Genomic DNA, 20,999 nt, shown 5'->3' with positions numbered 1-20,999 from the left:
CTTCTAATCCTCTACAACACCAACCCTAGCTTTCCCCCTTATTATTTTCAAGTTTTCCGTAACCTAAAGCCTGCACAGACCAATCCACCCATCAAAACCACACCAAACCAGAACCGAATTACCTTCTCTGCCCCTATAGCACTCGATCCAAACCCTAGCCCCATCCACCCACTCTAAACCCTAGATTCCTCTCTTTTCTAAAACCTGAAACCCTAAACCTAAGTTGCTGCCCATTCAAATTTACACACTTCCATCTATCAAAATATCTTGGGGCCTTCATTGATAGACTCCCTTATCTCCTCTTGACATAACCCATACATCAAACCTTAACCCTAATTTCACCAAAAACCCTATTTTGACCTAGCCGATTCACCTGTTCATAACAGATCTTGGTTGATTGGCTCCTAGTTGGTCCTCTACCAATCTAGGACTACATTAAATATGCTCTCTCCTTTATGAGCTGCTGTTGTATTCACAAATACTAGAAGATGGATTGCTCCAACCCAAGATGGCTTTCCTACTTTTTCTTCTTTCTCTCGTGCTTCATCATGAGCAGCATTGTTTGCCCCCATTCTTCCTCTATTAATCTTCATCCAGTACCAACATTATCTGCTCTTTAAACCTTAACCAGCCCCTTTCTGAACTCTGAACTCCAGCCTGCCCAACCAATTGGGCTGTTTTGCCTGACTTTCTATTTTCTGTTTACGTCACAGCCGACCCATGTTCAGAAGCCATGTTTGTTTGCATGGTGTTTCTAGAATGATGTTCAGAAATCAGAATATAGTCTCGGCTATTGAACACAATTTTCTCATATGGTTTATTATGAGCATGTTGTTTGATCTTTATCTAATATCTATGTCATTGTTGCTTTAAATATAAAATTCCAATGTTTCACCGGCTGTTTTCCCTTGCCTTGTATTTTCTATTTACATAAGAGAACAAATTCCAGTGCCTATATACCCTCTTCCTTACTTTTAGTCAATCCATCTTCAGAAACAATGTCTATTTGCATAGTTTCTGTTTCAAGAATTCCTTTCAGAAGCAAGACAATATAGTCTCGACTGTTGTAGAGGGAAAACTGTTCTCAATTTTCTCATGTGGTTCATTATGCCATTGAATTTCAGTTGAAGGATTTATTGTATTTCAGTTCTTTTGATATTGTCATTTGATCCTTATCTGTATGATTGTTTGCATTGGATATAAAATGCTAACGGTGGTTATGTCCTTCATCTTTGTTTCTGTAGGGATTTCTTCCATTATTAAGAAACTAGAAGACCTTATGCCAGTTCTGGTCAACTGTTTCCTGGAATTGGCTTCATCAGTTCATCAATTGCCGGTGCTGGAAACACAGTCATTTGATTGTATGCAATGTGCACTGCAGAGCATTGATCTTGTGGGCAAGTTTTTCTTTTATGGGATCAATAAGCAGCATCAAACAGCCTTTGATGGACTTAATGCCATGCCACTGTTCTTGAGGAAGTTGTTGGAAGTATTTCCCCTTCACTCAACACAGCATGTTTCGGAAAAGGTGGGTCCTTTTTATGCATTCTATCAGCTTCATCTTGGCCCCCTGCAGGCTTAGTTCTACAATTTCTATTTACAGCAGCTGTTGTTTCTCTAGATTATTGTTGAGTTTTATAGTTCATATGTTAGTTTAAATCATTTTCATTATTTCCTTCCCCTGCTTTACTGGACAGTGTATGTTGTAGTTGCTCTTTTTCATCACTTCTTTTTGGGTGAGATAATTCTCACAAAATAATAATAATAATAATAATAATAATAATAATAATAGTAATAATAATAATAATAATAATTATTATTATTATTATTATTATTATTTTAATATTATAATAATAAAAGAAGAAGATCACAAATTCAGAAACCTTGCGGGGCTTTATAGTTTTCTTTTCGGCTAAAACATAGTTGTCAAGGCCTCACCTAGGCATCACCTAGGTTCATAGTTTCAGGTTTAGGTTTCGAGCCTTGTTGAAACCAGGCTCGAAACCGAAATATTTTGCAAAACACCGAAATTTCTGTTAAAAGCTGGAAGGCTTCACCTACAAGTTTCGGTGGAGGGATTCCAGGCCCAAATGGCCAAATTAGGTCCCGAAACTTATAGGAAACCCTATTTTAGGCACTCTAGATATAAGTGGAACCCTTAGATTCTAAAAAAACACACCCAAAATGGTAGTTTGATTTTGGACCACTGTTTGGTAGTATTCGTTGTACACTGTTGTATTCATTCTCTAATATGACCTATTCCACACAAAATTTAGTACTAGAACACATGTAATTCAATTAAAACAACTTCAGTATGTATTGGGAATGAATAAACATAAAATTATAAACTATTTCATAATTATCAAATGTTATACATCATAAATATCACAATATCGCAGTTTTCCCAAGGCCAGTGAAATGGGTCAAAATTTCAACCCATTTTGTTCAAAATAAGGTATTTATGATAAAGCTAAAGTATCGTTTCGGTCAAAAATTTTCCAAAATGATACATAACGTCGAAATTTTGGCAAAACACTGAAATTTCGACCAAAATCTTGTATTCCTTTAGTATCTCAATTGGTGTTTTAAGAAAGAAGATGAATTGATTTTGATATTTTCTGAGATATTTTATTCAGTTTGGTAGAATCAGCAAAAGGGGAACCCTTTTTAAGTGCATGGCTAATAACTAGTTCTATTGGCATATGGACAGGAATAAATTGCACAAATAGGTGTTGTGCATGATTTGATTTTTTACCTCTTACAAACTAGTACTGCATTTCCATTGTTCCTATCACTAATCTAGTCACTACTAACTAGTGTAGATTGGAATTGTTCAGATTCCTAGTTTTGTGTTTTATCTTTTTATATTGGTGCGTTTCAAGACTACGTGACAGTAAAGACCAACTCTGGTTTCTATGCATGGCATAAATACTGTTCGGTCTTCGTCAAGAGAAGAGTTCATCCTGTACCTCACACTATGGTAGTTTGAGGCTTTGAGCTCATACTAGAAATGTCAAGGGAGATCCAGCCTTTGATGTGCCAACAACTTTCATTTCTTCTATTTTGTTGAAAAAACCTTGCAGTGGTTTTAGTGGCACTTTGATTTTACCTAATTTTTTGTTTTTTGTTTCCTAACAGGATCATGACAGATATTTTATCTTGAATGCTGGAATTACTGAAATCTTTCTGCAGTTTAGTGAATGGACCTACACTCCTGCTATTTTGATGGAAAAGTTCTTAGAGTTTATGGAAATTTCAGTGTTTGGGCAGGTCTGCTTCTTGAACCTTAGTGCCATCGTTTCAAAAGCATGAGTTCAGTGATTCACATATTACCATAAGCAGAGGGAGTTTTACTTTTATAGTTTTATCAATCACGGTTGACAGTTCATTCTGCGGAGTTCAGATAGGTCAATTTTCTTGTGGTTGAGGGGGTGGATGACAAGGGGTCCATGTGTTCCACTGCTTCACCCTCTTCTTATGTTGCAGCCTGATATCCCTATGGGCTTGGGGAAAAGCCCCCCTTTGCCCGTGTTGTTAGAAAAAGAAATGTTGCAATTTCGATGGGTTCCATTCATTAAAGAAACACAGTACTGAATTTGGCATGTGGCTGTTATGGATAACGAGGCTGTTAATCCAGAGGGCTATGTATAAATTGTTTGGCATAGGATGACACTGGAGAATATGCCATCAGGAAACCTTCCCAACTCCCTTTCTTTCCCCCATTGTTCTGCTCGTGAATTTTGTCCTGATTGACATATCTGTGTAATGGACGTATTTCTTAAACCAGTTTAGCATTGAAACAGGTATTTGTTGTCCATAACAATTTCAAACCAGGGTAGCAACCTTTTCCGGTAATTCACACTAGTAAGTTGTTTTAAAGAGTGACTGTTTGATGACCTAGCGACCTGGATACATATTTACCCTTCATTTATTTTTTTGTTTCTGGCTCTCGTCTGTTTGCATCATGGTATAGAATTCTTACTTTTTGCATAAGGAGGACTTGTTCATAATACCTGTACTATGATATAATTATGCTAGTATTGACCTAATATGAGAATTGAGAAAACCAACAAATAATAAACAAAGTAAGGAATATAGGATATTATATAAACATAGGGCATACCCAGCGCATGAGGTTCCCGCCACTGTGGGGTCTGGGGAGGTCATAATGTTCGCAGCCTTACCCCCGCTTCACAGAGGGTTTGTTTCCTGACTTGAACCCGCGATCACTAGGTTGCAATGGAGCAACCTCACCATTGCGCCGAGGTCCGCCTCTATATAAGCATGTACATAATAAAACCGAGCAATAAAATTAGAGCATAATTGCATATAATTAAGAAACAAAATCATTGAGCATGTAACTATGCGTATGATTTCATGTATCGCTTGCATAGTTGTCAAGGCGTCTCCTAGGTGACCACCTTGGCATCTAGGCACCTTGACAACTAGTGTCGCCTTGGTCGCCTTGCATCTAGGCCTCATCCAATTGATGCAGATTTTCACCAAACTGGGCTTCTTTGCTTGGAAATAAGTCTAGGGTTGGGTTATATACATGTTGGGCCTTTGACCCCATGGGTTTTCAATGTAATAGGCCACTTTTATGGGCTTAAACTATGGGTAATAAGGTTGCACACGGAATTAGCTAGTAGATTTTTTTTAAATTTGTTTAGTGGTCATGTGATCACTTAAGCGATCATGTGACTTGATTAAGTGGTCATATGACTATTTAATTGTTAAGTTGGGCTGGATTAGGACTCTATAAGTTCACCCATGTTTTGAGTCTATTTCCTTCAGTATTTCAGTTTCCTAGTTAGTTTAGGTTACCTTATAAGTTAAGGATTGGGTTAGGCCTTTCTTTTTTAGTGTAGGAGTCTATTTTTGAGTCTTTTATATAAAGTTGTAAGGGGGTGGGGGGGAAAGAATTGAAAACGAATTTTGATTAATGAAAAGCTTTTATTGCTCTTCTTCTCCATTGAAGATTTTTGTCTTGTGTTTGATCAAGGCTGGCAGGATTGGTGTTTGATCGGATTGACACCTTGCGGTGGGAAGCCCGGGTGGTTCGTTGGTGGAATTGGTGTTTGATCCAATCGACACCTTGCGGTGTGAAGCCCGGGTGGTTCGTTCTAGCTCTTTCAAGTTCTAGTTAAAGATTGAAATCTTATTCAAGATCTACAATCAAACAATCTGCTGCCAAGGAAATTCTGCAACAACAGTGAGTTTGAATTATCCACATCCCCTACAATTCTTCTTCTAATCCTCTCACAGCCCAAACCCTAAGATTCCCCTTTTTGTTTCTTAATTTTCTCATAACCTAAATTCTGCCCAGACCAAATCAGCCAGCAAAGTCCCTCCTTTTTTAGATCAAACTCTCCACCCCTGCCTCTATGGCGCTCGATCCCAACCCTAGCCCCATCCCTTCATTCTAAACCCTAGATTCCCCTATTTTACACTTTTCAGATACCCGAAACCCTAACCCTAAATTGCTGTTAATTCAAATCAGCATTCTTCCCTCCATTAAAACAGCTTAGAACCTTCACTGTGAGACTCCCCTACCTTGACTTGACATGACCCATACATCAAACCCTAACCCTAATTTCACCAAAAACCCTATTTTGACCTTGCCGATGCACCTGTTCATAACAGATCCTGGTTGATTGGCTCCTAATTAGTCTCCTACCAATCTAGGACTACATTACCAACACCTTGGTTTGCCATGACGTCATGACGCCCTGACAACTATGATTGCTTGTGCTTCATAATCATGTACACAAACCAATAATAGAGTAGAATTATAATAAATTTCATATAGTATAAATAAAAAAACCATACAGTATGGCATTCGTCTAGGCCCATTGTTTACGATTTCGATGGAATTTTGAATGAAATCTATTACATTTCAGCTGCACATTTTGGTTGACCATTTTGGTGGTCAAATGGCCATATTTTGGCCCGAAACTTCAATAAAATCCTAATCGAGCGCCTTTAAACAAATTTGAACCATTAGATTGTAAAAAAAACACACTCAAAATGGTAGTTTGGCTTCGGAGTTTGGATCCTCGATTGCTAGTGTACATTGTACCCTGCTGAATACTTTATCTAATATAGCCTATTCTGCACATAATGTAGTACTAGAACAGATGCAGTATCACTTGGCTGGTTGGACCAGCATGATAGGATTTGGAGTCCCAAACCCAAACAGAACCGGTCCAATGGTTTTTGGTCCAACAAGGGTTGGAATTAGTTTAGTTATTTAGTAGTATATTTACCCGTAGGAGTTGGAGTTTATTTCAGTTTCATAGTTTAAGTAGGAGTCATGTTATTTTCTTCTTTAAATACTTGCATGTAGCCCAACAATGAGCATTGTGAATTGAATAGAATTTTGAGTTTTACTCTTTGAGAGTGTGTGATTGTGCGATCTCCTTCCGCTTCCCCTGCAACTATTCCCTTTTCCCCTACCGGCCCTCCACCAAGAGCATACAAAATTCAATTACAAAAAAGTAAAATATGCATTAGAAATGAAAAGACATAATATTGGAACGCATTTCATAATTATCAATAATATTACATGGTGCTAGTTACATTGGTACATGACTACATCTACATGTTACCTATTGGACCTCTTTGCTATCCTAGTAACCATTAGAGCTCCAAGGAGGATCAAGACTGATGCAGATGCACTGCCTTGGACCAACCCAAACCCATTTGGGTATCCATGTGAAGATGAACCGGGTCCAATTGGGTCTTTGGGTTCAGTAGGATATTTAATTTATTTATTTATTAAGGTTTTTATTAGTTGGGATTTTATCTTGTAATCTTTTATTTTAAATGGGCTACTTAGTGGTAGAGTCCTAAAATGCAATGGAAAAAGTTGGAAAACAACATCCTGAATTTTGGGAGTTTAAAATTCAGGATGTTATTTTTTCAAAATACTGTTGGTATCTTGATCATTGGTACTCTTTTATCCCATGGAGGACTCTACACCCATCATATGGCTGGATTCTTTCCCTCTCTCAATCATCTTTTCTTATATTCAAGTCGACTCTACTTAAGGCGCTGAATGAATCTGAAAGCTCTTCTTCCACGAGTGAAGTGAAGATGATAGCTGCTTTAAATCCATCTATCTTTGAACAAAAGAGGTATCAATCTCTTCCTAGTGGTTAGTTTTTATAATAAAGCAACACGCACATCCCCACTATCCAAGACTGCAGCGGATTGATTAAGAAATTCAAGAAGAGAATGTAGCCAGATAAACAAACCGACGCACAAGCATTGGTAGAGGTATCAAACAATCTCGGGGAGAGGCAAAAGGTAACTTGCAGGTCGTAGATCAGCTCGACCGTTGCTTCTTTGGTTGTAGATCAGCTAGGGCACTGAAGGTCTTGCTTGTTCTGACTCATGCAAGTAGGGGCTCATCCCTTGCTTGGTTCTCGCTTGGTCCAACTCGTAATTCACTTCTGACTCTGTTCAATTATACAATGTGCTTATTGGTCTTGTACAACCAAACGGCAGAAAAATATAAAATAAAATTAATAGTAATAATTATTTTTCCCGTAAAATATTTCATGGTGAAAACATAGCCTTAGTGGCATGGTTAATTCTTTGTAAATATTGCATAAAATTTTTGAACAGTTAATATTAACAGCTTGTTGATGTTGTGTAGCATTTGCATAGGTTCTCAGTTTCTCCAACTTGAAACATGTCGTTGTTTTTGGCCCTCACTTGGTCGGTCTTAACAATTATTTTGTCTCCTTTGACCCAAATATTTTTCTTGGGGTGGTCAGAATATTTCATATTAAAAGGATGAAGCCTAATGTATGAGTGTATGACTTAGTTCGCAGTCATGTTTCTGCCCATTGGATTAGCGTAATGGGTGGCTCAAATGGGGGCTGATGTGCCCAATCCAGACTATTTAATTGATGCATTGTTTGAGATTTCACCTTGGGGTTGATTTCAACCCATAGTCCCCTAAAAAAAAATATTTGTTTCGACAGAATTGGCTCAAATTTTCTAACATTGAATTGATGGGACCCCTCATATTGACCTCATGTGTGTTTCCAACCTGTACCTAAATCGTACATCCCACAATGTATTTGAGTTTTCTTGTATTTTCAGCAGTTCAGATGTTGACTTTTTTTTGTAGTTCAAAATGATCAAAATGGCAGATTGTTGTGGTTATTGTGTTTTTCCCCTGAAAAGTTGTTTTTGATGATGAAAATTGTTTCGTCATCCAGTGGCTATTTTACATCATGTGGAATATTGAGTAATATGCTCCGGATTGGCTTCATATCAAATTTAGTGGTTCTTCTCAATCTTTTAGCTTGCTGTATATTGACTCATTCTGATATGATTCTGTATGCTCCAAATTTTTTCAAAAAAAAAAAAAAGACTTTTCGACCAGATTTTCAAACATCTTTTCTTCCAAATGGTGAAGTCCGAACTTGCCAGAAACTTAACAAACGGGTGGAAGATGACGTGGAGTTGTGGACTGGATGTTTACAAAGTTCCAGAAAATATGGAACTGCCATGTGGCAGATATATCTGCAATACAAGGGAATGACTTCCTTGTTTAACCAGACAAAGGAAACTTCATTGTCATCAACATCATCATCATTGTTGTCGTCATAATCAGTACTATTATAATCATTATTATGAAATTCAGTTGCATGGTTGAGCATAAGAATGTCTCTGGCTCGTGTTGTCTTCAATTTATTATTATGATTTTAATACTGTTAATATTTTCTCTTCCCTTTTCTTTTCAGATTGGTTGCAATACACGGTCTAGTAAAGCACTCAGAGAAAAGCATTTAGTTTCACTGCTGCAATTTTTTCCAAGACTTGTATCTCAAATCACTGGCAATTGGAAATCTCACCTTCTACAGGTCAGGCTATGTTTTATAGTCGTAAATTCAAAGCTGATTACCTAACAAAGATTAAGATAAAGGAATATTGATCTAGGATTTTTGTCTTTGATGAAATTTCTGTTAAAAAAAAAAAGGGCGTACCCAATGCACGAGACTCCCGCCACTGCAGGGTCTGGGGAGGGTCATAATGTATGCAGCCTTACCCTTGTTTTAACGGAGAGGCTGTTTCCAGACTCGAACCCGTGACCACTTTGTCACAATGGAGCAACCTTACCATTGTAATGCTCCCTAAATTATTTGGCCATTAATCATCTTACACCTCTATTAAGTTCAAAAAAGCTTGAAGTTTTGCTCGAGAACAAGGATATTTGGAGACACTGTTAAATAATTTAGATTTGATGCAGGCATTCACCAAAGCTTTTAAGGATTGCAAAACAGAGTCTTCGCTGAAGTTGGCTTGCCTTTCTGTAATCAAGGAAATGCTACTTCCTGTAAGTTCTCATCTTGTTTCATCCCCTCAGCCAGATTCCTAAGTGGGGATTATACTGGCTTCCTCTTCCCCAAATCTTTTTGGTGTCAATGTTTGGTGTAAGCATGCAAACTGTGAGATTTCTGACATAAACTGTCCCCCCCCCCCCCCCCAACAAAAAAAAAGTCAAGGAAGCAAGGCACGCTGCTCTTAGATGCAACTGATAGTGAGATATTGGTCCATCAGATTACTTGGATACGTGAGCTTCCCTTATTGCTTCTTCAGTTTGGTGACAAACATCTTTCATCTTCTAAGGTATGCAATTATATAATGTCATTTGTTGACATTGACAGGTGGTACTCTCATTCTCCTAAATGCACTTCCATTGCAATATTATTTGGCAGTAATGCTCAGAGTGCAGTTGTCTATTTTTGTATTCCATCTGGAATTTATTCAAAAAGATTAAGTGATTAAAATGGTTGTAGTGTCAATTTTTTTTTAATGAATGCAAACTGGTTCTTGCAGGTGGTTTTGCATCTTCTCCTTCGCCTGGCACAATATGCTCCCATGAACTCTTCCCTTGCTTGGGAATATGACAATATGCAACATTTGTTGCGAGACTTCTACTGTATGTGTCTGGACAAAGGTAAGGATCGAAGTTCCAAAGTAGTTTGATCATTCATGTACGGATTTTTCTTTGCTGTAATGTAACGGTCTTGGTTGCCACCTTTATTGTTTCAGGAAGCATATGCTATGGCCCTTTCATAAAGCTCCCTAGAGATTGCCAGGAACTTTCTATCTGTTGCCTATATTACTTCTCCAGTCTGGATTCATTAATGCTTAGAGCATTATCCTGTTGTTGCCTGAGTGAGTATCATGTGTTGGCTGATCCCGCCTCCTTCCACGCCCATAGATAAATAAATAACACTATGACAATCTCTACTTTCATGATTTCATTTTGAAAATATTCTGCAATTTAATATGTTATCCCAAATATACAATACTTTGGAACTTTGTTTGTTTCCTGTATTACTTTGGTTTGTTTCTGCTGAAGCATTAGTCTGTTGTGGCCTGATAAATATGTACTGGATAGATAAATTAAGAAGAAAAGAAAAATGCAGACTCTTAACTTCAAGAATTTCATTTTGAAATGTGAATATGATCGAATCTACTATCCCTGTCTGTACAAACGAATACTAATTTAAATTATCAAAATTATTTAATCATTTACATCCCTAACAGAACTTTGGTACTCTGCAAGTTCTCCTTCTTTGATGAAAAAACAAAATTCATGAAGCTTAGGGGAATTTGTAGGGATTTCTTTATCTTGTAAACCGTTGGAGTTTTATGCCTCAGACTTGGGTTGACAAACCATCTTGTTCTAGTAAACAAAAGATGACTGCTTGCTATCCAATAAATTTTCAAATTAATCCAGGAAGAAAAATGTAGAAAAAGAACACAGATAAAGATATCCAATATCTTTCCCTCTGAATCTTCTGTTCTCTCATCTGTTTTCGCTCTTTTTTGTTTTTGTTTTTTTTCTCTGGTTCTCTGTCTCTCGCTCTATCTTCTTCACTTTTTTTCTTTTTGTTTTGGATTCCATGTGTTTTCTTTGTAATGGGCCACTTCAATGGGCCTAAAATGTGGGTACAAAGAAGGCATACAGGATTAGGCTTAGTAGTGGCTTATTTTCATTCCTAGGTTAATTAATATAGTGGGATTTACTTTTCTAGGAAGGTAGTATTAATTAGTCTTTTAGTTTTCTTTGTGTCTTTTCATATTCCTAGGCAGTATTAAATATTTTCCATTATTCAATCTTGTTTTGTAGTTCCTAAGTCTTGGGAACAACTTTCTATTTCTTAGGGTTAGTTTCTAGGTGTTGGGAATTCCATTTAGTCTTGGAATTCCAACAGTCCTTTAATTCATTTTGATGTAATCCAAGAGACTAATTAAGCCTCTTTTTTCCCTATATAATAGAATGGCGGGATGCTATTTCAGCACACCTCGAATTTTGAAAAAAAAAAAAAAGTAACTCTCTTTGAGAATTTTACTTGTGAATCTCAAGTAGCCGTGGATCTCAGCAAATGCATCCAAAAGTAGATCTCTTTTGGTGGACCTAGGTGGACTCCTAAGGTGGGCTCTAGTGGATCTCTAGCAACCAAAGCTATTTTTTATTTTCTGTTTATCTTCTTTCTCTTAATTTTAACTTTATCTATCACCATCATCTCCATCATCTTCAACCTTCCATCAAACCACCTTAAACTCAAACTGTGGCTAGGTGACTCTTCATCTTCCCTAGCTTGCAACCCTTCTATCCCTCTTTGGTCCTACACAACCAGATCATAGAGGGATAAAAGGGTTGCTAAGATAAACCACAAATTCCCAAGGTCTTCCACACTTCTGTTGGGACCTCATCTGAGCCTTATGCCTTGCCTACTTTCATCCTCCTTAAAGCTTCTTTTACTTTAGACAGCCTAATATTTTGTATATATCTACGAAATGTGGTGTCTTGATGGGTAATGCAGTCTTTTGGAACATTATTACTCGAAGAGTCTTCATTTAGTAGGCTGCAAAAATAACATTCCCATCTCTTCTTAATGTCCTGATCCCTTATTAGGACTTTACCATCTTCACTTTTAATACATTTAACATGGTCGAGATCCCTACTCTTCTTTTCCCTCACTTTAGCTATCGTATAGATAGCTTTTTCCTCTTCCTTTGTGCTCAGATTGTTATAAAGATCTTCATATTTCTTCGCCATTGTTTTTCCTACAATCTTCTAAGCTTCATTTCAGGCAAATTTATACCTTTGTAGATCCTCTACATCCTTAGTCCTTCGCCATATCTTAAAACTAGCTTTCTTAGTCTTAATGGCTGCTTGAACCTCATCATCCCACCACCAAGTCTCTCTAGAGGAATGAGGTTTTCCTTTTGATTCGTCTAGGACATCTTTAGCAAGCTTCTTAATACAAGTAGTCATCTCATTCCACATCATATTGTTGTCTCCCTCAAAGTCCCACTTTCCTTGTTTCACCACTTCACCAGTAAATGATTTCAAAGTATCTCTTTTTAAGCTCCACCACCTGATCTTAGGGAAAATAAGCTCACCTTTCTTACGGTCTCATGTAGTGAGGCACATATCAATGACCACTAATCTATGTTGTGTGGTTAGGCTTTCCCCTGGTGTAACCTTACATGGCCCTGATTTTTTGGGGGAGGGGTATAAAGGTCTTCTGTAGACATGCACATTTGTACACCTCTGGTTTTAGTCCATTGACCCAATAAATTTGTTTTTTGTCCAAAAAAAAATTGTAATAGAGATCCCCCCCCCCCCCTTTCATCTTCTACTGGATGGGCTAATTTGACATCCAACATAAATTTTCATAATGATCTTATTTGTTGAACTCTTCCAATATAAGAAACTGATCTGAAGGTAAATCCAACATCTGCTGACATCATTTTATGGCTTTTTCTATTGATAAGCTAGGTAAGTAGTAAGACTTCGTTTACAAACATGTGACATTTGTAAATTTTTTGTTCTTGGATTTTGGTTTTCTCAGTCCGTCTTACATTGAATGCAGGTAATAATTTGGAGCCATTTGTATTATTCAGAATAATAGAGGTTCTTCACTCAGCCTATAAAGCTGGACGTGTCCAAATTGCAGACCATATCAGTTTCTTCGTCACCTTGCTTGCCTGTTTTAGAGTTCACCCTGGTAATTGTTCATGTGAATTATAGGTATACAAGCAGTGGCTAATATCCAGAGTTTAATTGTACTCTGGCAACTTTACATGAGGCAGAGTTTGGTTTCGGCTTACACCTTGCTTACTGAAGGACTATTATATCTAGAGATTTCACATAGTTTACTGTAGAATTTTTGTTTCTTGCTCATTTGCTTTTCGGTGTTTGTTCCTGTCAGACAGAAAATAACCTACAATGGGACATGCCTTGTTAATTTCTGTACTGCAGAATCTATGGGTATGAGGCAAAATGTGGGCAGGTTATTCTTGCAAGTTTGGACAGTTTTGATTCAGAAGTGATAGATATTTTAAAGATCCAGATGGGATAGAATTGGCAAGGTTCATGAGATTCATAGATAATGTAGTGCATGTTGGTAGCTAGATGTCCATACTGATAAGCATGGCACCTTGGAGAGGAGCCAGGAAGATTGTAGTTAATAGGCTCACTACTTGGGGTTTGATTATTTTCTTTTTTGTGCATGACCTGGGAAGCTTGTGAATACCATTAATTTGTCTTAGGGATTTAGTGTAGTGTCCATATCCTGGATGACAAGATGCTAAAGAGAGTGGATTCACTGTCCAAAGAATTTTTGAGACTTTTCTTGTTCATTCAGAATTTTTTGAGCGGTTTATTCTCTTTGGTAAATTGTCTTATGTCCAGGAGAACATTAAGAAAAATTGGTGACTGATGGAACGTTCACATGGTTGTGGAGAAATAAATCTATTAAAAAATTACTGGAGATATTTTCAGTCAGGTCATAATCATTCACAGTTACCCTTTCTTATAAACATTTTCGTCTTTCCAAAAAAAAACTGCAACTGGTAGGGAGATTCTGTTTCTCTTATCAAGTCCTGGTTTGACTATGATGGATCAGAAAGTTTTAATTATGATCTAAATGGTGGCTATTTCTGTGCAGAAAATTTCGATCCTTCATTGGAAAATGATGAGAAGATTCCGAATCATGGAACTTTTAAGGCCATCACAAGTGTGATCTGCTCTTGCCTATCCCAGATGGGTGATGATAACCTTGTTCTTCAAACACTAGAGAAAACTATTGTTGATGAGATTGTGAGTTAGCTCAGCTATTTCTGTTCACTTCACTACTTCTATTAGGACATGTTTTCTAATTTTTTTACTAGTAAGTTTACCAAATGCTTTGCAAGATTTTTTTTTTTTTGGGGGGTGGGGGTGGAGATGGTTTCTTCTGCAAAACTGAAGGTCTTATATTTGTGAAATTTCAGAGACTCAATCTACCATTAGACAACAAGTGTGCACTGCTAAGAATGCTTGTCACACTGGACTCTAAACCGACAAGACTTTCGGAGCAAAGTATTATCAAGCTAAGCAAGTCCCTGTTGGAATACTTGATTGATGCTGCTTCTGTAAGTACTTATCATGTTTAACATGTGCAGTTGTATTTCCAAAAAAGAAAAACGAGGTGCCATACTGTTTTATTTACTCCTCAAGAATAGTAGTAATTAATTTTTTTTTAATTCCTTTCTATACTATTTCTCCTCCTTTTTATTATAAGTGAAGATATACCATTGAGAGAAGAAACATACAAAACCACTTTATCAAACTTGGTCAAGTAACACTGGAAGTCAAAAGCAGAATGTGGTAATTCCTTAAGAGATACCCACTACATTGTTGCAAAAGAAAATCCCTTGAGGCTCTAATCTGGATTAAATGTTTTCCGGTGAATCTTTTCACTTCATTTACATTGTACCTCCTATTTTTCTACAAAATTATATAGAAAAAAGAACACCAAGACCTAGAATGAACCATAGTTGTCACAGCAACAAGGTGATCCAAGGTGGTGGTAGAGGGGGAAAAAAACCAAGGCGACACCAACAAGGTGCCGCCTTGACAACTATGGAATGAACTCCCCATCCCCAATCTTTCCCACAGGGAAAAGACATTTGAAATAAATAAATAATCAGTTTAGGTTATTTAGGTTTGGATCTTCAGATTTTCTTCTTCTGTCTTTTTTTTTTTGGGGGGGGGGGGGGAGGGGGGGTGCGCTTTGCTAGGAACTATACAACTTCTAAACTCCTGACTTTTTCTTTTTCCCCAATTCGAAGAAGCTAATATGGGAAGGGGCAAACATAAATAATGGTTGACATTAGCTCTTTAAACTTTCCAATAGGAAAATCATTAAAGCAAAATTGATGAGGTCTTATTCTTAGGAGAAAAAGGGGGAGAATTGGGAAACTTATGACATTTAATTATTCAATTCTGGAAGTTGAGGTGGATATTGTTTTTGTATCTGAATTTTATAGAACTGATGCTTCTTGGGGAAATTGTTTTCTTGTCCTTGTAAAGAAAAATTTTCTTGTCCATCAATTTGGCACCGAAGAATTATTCTTTGGTTCTTATCTTTAATGCAGAGCATTCCGGAGAACGACGATGGGTCAAGTGATTCTATTCGATTACGCAATTGCCTATACCTTCTAATCCCATGCTTTTTCCTGTTTGATAGAAGTGATAAGTTTTTAAATCTTGTCCTGGATTTGATGGGATCATCAATAAGTGAAAATAATTCATCAGTTGAATATGCATTGGTCCTGTCACGTAAGATCTCTGCCATTGCTTCCATTATCCTATTTATGTATAAGGATGTGAAAATCCAGAGAAGACTTCTTTTGTGTCGGGTAGAAGTTAACCAAATTTTGCAGAATATACTATTCCAGGTATGCTCTTGTGCCTCAAGCATGAACTTAACTAGTTGTTGCTTTCTTTAGTTTAGCCGATTCAAAAAGGCATGAGAGAAATATTCATAATACGGTCATGTTATACTTTGGACAGTGATGACCATCTCATTTATTTTATCCTTTTTTCTATGGTTAAAAAAATAATCCTGGTATGGTTATAGGAATGGGTCATTATCTACACAGTTATTTTGTTTCTGAAATTATATATTTCTATGGGATTTTGTTTTCCTTAGATTATTGATACCAATGTTTGCGGTTTATTGTCATATGGAAAGTATTAATTTGCTAACCCTCTATGTTCCTCCTTTAAGTTAACATATGGATGTTATTGCAATGGGTCTTTTTTTTTCTCTTACTGCCCCCCCACCCCCCCCCCCCCCCCCCCAAAAAAAAAAAAAAAAAAAACTGTCAATTTTAGATTTGAAGGGGGAAAATGTTAGTGTAAAACCCACTAAAAACATGACTGGTGATAATTATTTTATGCATGGAATTGGGATATAATTTAGAGCTAGTGTTACTTTCACAGTTTGGCATCTTATATCCTTTCTAATTCATAGTTGTGGTAGTACTAAATGCCACAGAATTCCATTGATTTTTTTCTTTGACCAGTTTTCATTTTTGAGTACTTGCAATTTATGTATTATATAGTATCCAACATGCTACTGGTACAGAATGAGCCCATTTTGTGTGCTTTGTGCTGAATTTAGATGTAACCAGTCTCTTTCAAGTCATCTGTTTTCCCTGATATAAATAGCCTTTGTCAAAGTAATTGATTATTGCCGACTCTTTTTAAATGTTGCAATTCAATTACAACAGTTGTACAACTAAAGTCATTCATTTATGATCCAGAACCCAAGTATTGTTTTCCTTACCTTTTCTCTCTATAAGTATTGGAGATTCATGGTCACAAAATTATTAGCTGTGAAGAGAAAAAACTTTTCTTCCTGGTATCATTTGCGGTGTGAATTATATAGAAATTTCATAAGTCCACAAAACAGAGCATATACTGTATTTTGATATTCTGTAAAATCCACTTTGTTAGCATATGAAATTCATATCCTGCTTGTGATTCAGTGTCAAGTCCTTGATGCATCTCTTTTACATGGTTGCAGTCATCAACTGAAACCAACATGTCTCTTGAACAAAGACAGAGAATGAAATCTGCCTTTGATCAACTACAATCTGCAACCAGTAGATTATATAACGGTGATGCACTCAAAAGCATTTGTGGCACATAACTTGCATGTGTAAGTCTTCAGTCCATCACTTGCTCCAAGCCCTTTACATGTCACTTTCTTACATTAAAGGCCTTAATGATGTCATGGATATGCATGTGTTCTCAAATTAGTTCAATGATTTGAAGTTCATTATACTTGTTGGGTAGTTAAAAAGTGGCTAGCATGGAGTGGACAAAATTGGGTTCCAAATCCTGGTCTAAGGTACAAAACACGCTGGACTTTACCTACTTATGAGCTGGCATCTTCCAGGGTTCACAACCAATTTGCTACTATTGTTTCACATTTGGAAGGTTTGGAATTCAGAATTTTTCTATTAACATTTTTGAAATTCCTTAGTTCTTCAATTGATGAGCTGCATTCCAGAAAGATACAATTATGGAAATTGCATAATAATGATCAGTGAGATCAGACACAGGTGATTCTTCTGTGATTATTGGGTGGTAAGCTGCCTTCTGGTGGATCTTGGAGGCATTTCCACTTGCTTAGAGGTTCAGATGTTACTCTCCAACTTGATAACTGGAATATGAACTTCTTAAAGAGTCTTTGCAGAAAACTGAAGGAAACTAGCATAGTTTCAGTCCAGGAAAACTTATCAGAGTGCATCATCATCATATGTTACTGGTGAAAAAGTCTACCTTCCCTATGTACAATATTATGTCTGCCTACTAATGCTACATCATGAACCCCACCCTGGCAGATATATGAAAATTCCCTCGGGTGATATATGAAATATACTTCGAACCCCGTCTGTCCTTCACTAGTTTGCATGGGAGTTTATGAAATTTTTACCATAATTGGCAAAATCTGATAAAAGTATTTTGGCTTCACCAGAGATCAAAATCCCCTAACCCTTCCCTCTCGCAAGCTTTGTTTTTGTTCTTGTATGCCAGGAAAGCAAACACCAAAAAGAAGGGAAAGTAAAAAAGGCGACGTAGTAATCCAAGGTCTAGAGCACTCTGAAAGACGAAATGTGCAATCACTACTATTCTTTCTTATTTGTAAACCTAACTCCAATTTCCGTAAAGATGTCTCCCCATTGCATAGAGTGGACACTGGACTACAGTGACTTCAGTTTTGTGATACTAAATATTAACCGAGTTTTTTTCGTATAATTTTTAAATTATAACAGCACTTTAGTTTTCTTCTGGGTATGCCGCAGTCCACACTAGAAATTGTGTCATCCTGGAAACTTGGTAGTAATGTGGAATCACATAAGAAGAAATAATCTGAAATGGTGATTTCAGTGGAAAGGAATGAAAGAAAAAGTGTGCGACATTATTTAAAAGGAAGTTTACGGTGGGTAACAAACCTTGCTATTGGTTGATTTGTTGAAGGTGAAGTTTGATAGTTGATTACCTGCATTTAAATTAAACCATTTTTCATATGAATAATTGAGTATCAATAGATCTTTTATTTTCAATACTATGTATTGCTATGTGTTTGCCAGGAAGAGTATACACTGATTTAAGTGTTCAGAATTTCAGAGAGCTGTGACATTTTCCACGGAGAACCCCAACATCGTGGTAAAACACCTCAGAGACCACATCAGTATCTTGTGTAGTAGATTCTGATAAAAGCTTCCAAGTACCCCCATGACTAAATATGGCACCTTAGTCACGTCTTTCATCGTGATGGGTTGATCTATTCTGCAGAAATTACACTGGCATTGAAGTGTATTGTTGCGGGACCCGAAAGTACTTGGCATTTTCTGGATGTTTGGCAGCAACAGATAATCAAGCCATGAAATTCTCAGCTGACAGGTAAAGTACCTGTGCAATGGTTCAGGATGATGCTGATTTTAAATCATCGAAGTTAGCAGTTTAGAGTTGATGCCAGGATATTGATGGGGGCTATATATATATATATATATTTCACGGCATGCTATTTTAAGGCTTGATTGAACATGAACTGTTGTATTTTTCTTATTTACTAAACACACCGTTGTACATAATCAAAGTAGGTTTAGTGGGGGACTTAGGGTGCCAGGTTGGTTCATGTATTCTTTTCCCGTCATATGGAAGTTTAATTGGTGCGTAAATTTTTTCCCACTAGAGTCAGCGAGGCATTGCATCCTTCTTTATTTGGCTTGTTTCAGCAGGAAGTTCACTATGTTTAGGGTTGGTTACTTTTGTATTGACACCCTTTATGGATTTTTTTTTTTTTTTTTTTTTTGGCCCTCTTGGTTTAATATTTTTTCTTTCAATGACAGTAAAATCATGTAATTTCATATGCATACTCAAAAAATATGTTGAGTCAATGACAACTTTTGAAAATGATTTGTTGGTAAGTCACAGTCAAATTATTTTGAAAATCCTTTTGACCTCTAACTTAAAGAACTTTTGAGATCAAGAAAGGAGATCCAAAAAAAATTACATGTTCTAAATACATATATAGAGCGTAACTCAGATGATCCCTTTATTTTACGTGGAAATTATATTTAAGACATTTAAATTTAGGTGTTGAGGCAAGTGTTATCTAATGTTTGAAACTTGATACTTAAGGTGTCTGATCCTAAATAGTGTTAGTCTTAACTAATTGTTGATGATAAAATAACTTTTCTATTGGACCTTCTACATCTTTTGAATGATAGCAATCGGAATGATGCAACCCAATCACATGTTGAGCAAATTGTGTGTGTGTGTGTGCAAATAAGGTGTTAAGAAACCAATCTAAAAACAGACAATCAGAAAATTTTGAAATATTTCAATTGGAAGAATATGGTATAACCATAAATTTTTAGCAACATTTGATTTGGATCATAATTGTTCATTTAGTATTTTAGATAAGGGATTTTCTTATCAAATAATTTTTAACCTTGCATTTTTTGTCTTTGGTATAACATTTTTCTCCAAGTACGATAAATTTTGTTATTTCTCATATGTATTCGAAAAATGTTCAAAAACAATGATTTAATGATGAATCGCTTTCAAATTATTTTTGGAAATTTTTTTTACCTTTGACTTAGAACATTTGGAAATAAGATAAAGGGCAATTAAAAGAAGATTAGAAATTCTAAATATATATGTGTGTGGTCATATACACAGTTTGTTTTTTTTGAATAATGGTGTAACACAATGACACAAATTTATCTAAAATTAAAGTATCATAAGTTTTTGAAAGATTTCAATTGGAAGGATATAGTTCAATCATCATTTTTTAGGTTTTGTAAATCTTTAATGTGTATCATGCCTATTTGTTTAACATTTTAATAAGTGGATGCCCACTGGTAGTAGACTGATATAAGACCACCAGGAGCTTCTAGAAGATCCTAATCAAAAGGATACAACTCAACCTCATATTTTAGAATATTTGGGCCTCTGGATTTGATTTTTAAAATTTTTTTTTTTGTGGGTAGAAGGCGTATGGTTTTGATCATATGATGGTTAATTGTTATGTTAAGTCGTAATCTATGATTAGTCATTAAAAGCATCTGATGATGCATTTAATGTTTCAATTATCATAATCATTGATTTAGTGAATATTAGTAGTTATGATGATATAAAATGCTAAATGAATGTCTATGATGTAACTTAAAGATTTAAAAATGCTAAAAACCTAAAACATGATAGTTGGAATGTATTCTTGCATTTGGTATCTTTCATGTATTCTTGCATTTGGTATCTTTCAAAAGATGTAGCACACAAATGGTTGATCATGTATTTATAAGTGTATTTTTGTATAAACAAGCGTTTCAATATACGATGATATCCAATTGAGGCACGCCAAACTTCAAGTTTCGAACATTAGATTACCTCTCGTATATACCTTTAATTTTAGAAACCTAAGTGTAATTGTATTCAACCTGTTGTAACTTGTAACACAAAAAATCCAAAAATAATTCTTAAGATTGAACTTGGAATCTTGGATTTCCTTATTAACAATATACTCTATCAATTCAATCCATGCATTAGACATTAATTCTCATTTGCTTTTTTACTCACAATACTACCATGATTTGCCCTATTACCAAAAAAAAAA

The 20,999-nt window shown here is 36.1% G+C and overlaps 1 protein-coding gene across 1 annotated transcript in view; it reads left to right on the top strand.

The window, feature by feature from the left end:
- The window catches only part of LOC122672640 (testis-expressed protein 10 homolog), a 38,592-nt gene extending 21,445 nt beyond the window's left edge, over positions 1 to 17,147 (top strand). Inside the window, exons 8-19 of the mRNA XM_043870102.1 lie at positions 1,245 to 1,528; positions 3,139 to 3,270; positions 8,760 to 8,879; positions 9,266 to 9,354; positions 9,516 to 9,645; positions 9,856 to 9,976; positions 10,072 to 10,197; positions 12,912 to 13,046; positions 13,989 to 14,140; positions 14,314 to 14,454; positions 15,460 to 15,762; positions 16,896 to 17,147. Of these exons, the coding sequence (XP_043726037.1) occupies positions 1,245 to 1,528; positions 3,139 to 3,270; positions 8,760 to 8,879; positions 9,266 to 9,354; positions 9,516 to 9,645; positions 9,856 to 9,976; positions 10,072 to 10,197; positions 12,912 to 13,046; positions 13,989 to 14,140; positions 14,314 to 14,454; positions 15,460 to 15,762; positions 16,896 to 17,021 (1,859 nt within the window). The 3' untranslated portion in view covers positions 17,022 to 17,147. The remainder of the gene's footprint in view (positions 1 to 1,244; positions 1,529 to 3,138; positions 3,271 to 8,759; positions 8,880 to 9,265; positions 9,355 to 9,515; positions 9,646 to 9,855; positions 9,977 to 10,071; positions 10,198 to 12,911; positions 13,047 to 13,988; positions 14,141 to 14,313; positions 14,455 to 15,459; positions 15,763 to 16,895) is intronic.
- The last annotated feature ends 3,852 nt before the right edge of the window (positions 17,148 to 20,999 follow it).

Source organism: Telopea speciosissima, chromosome 8 (assembly GCF_018873765.1).
Source record: "Telopea speciosissima isolate NSW1024214 ecotype Mountain lineage chromosome 8, Tspe_v1, whole genome shotgun sequence".
Classification (NCBI taxonomy): Eukaryota; Viridiplantae; Streptophyta; class Magnoliopsida; order Proteales; family Proteaceae; genus Telopea; species Telopea speciosissima.
This window is presented reverse-complemented; position numbering and strand designations above follow the sequence as displayed.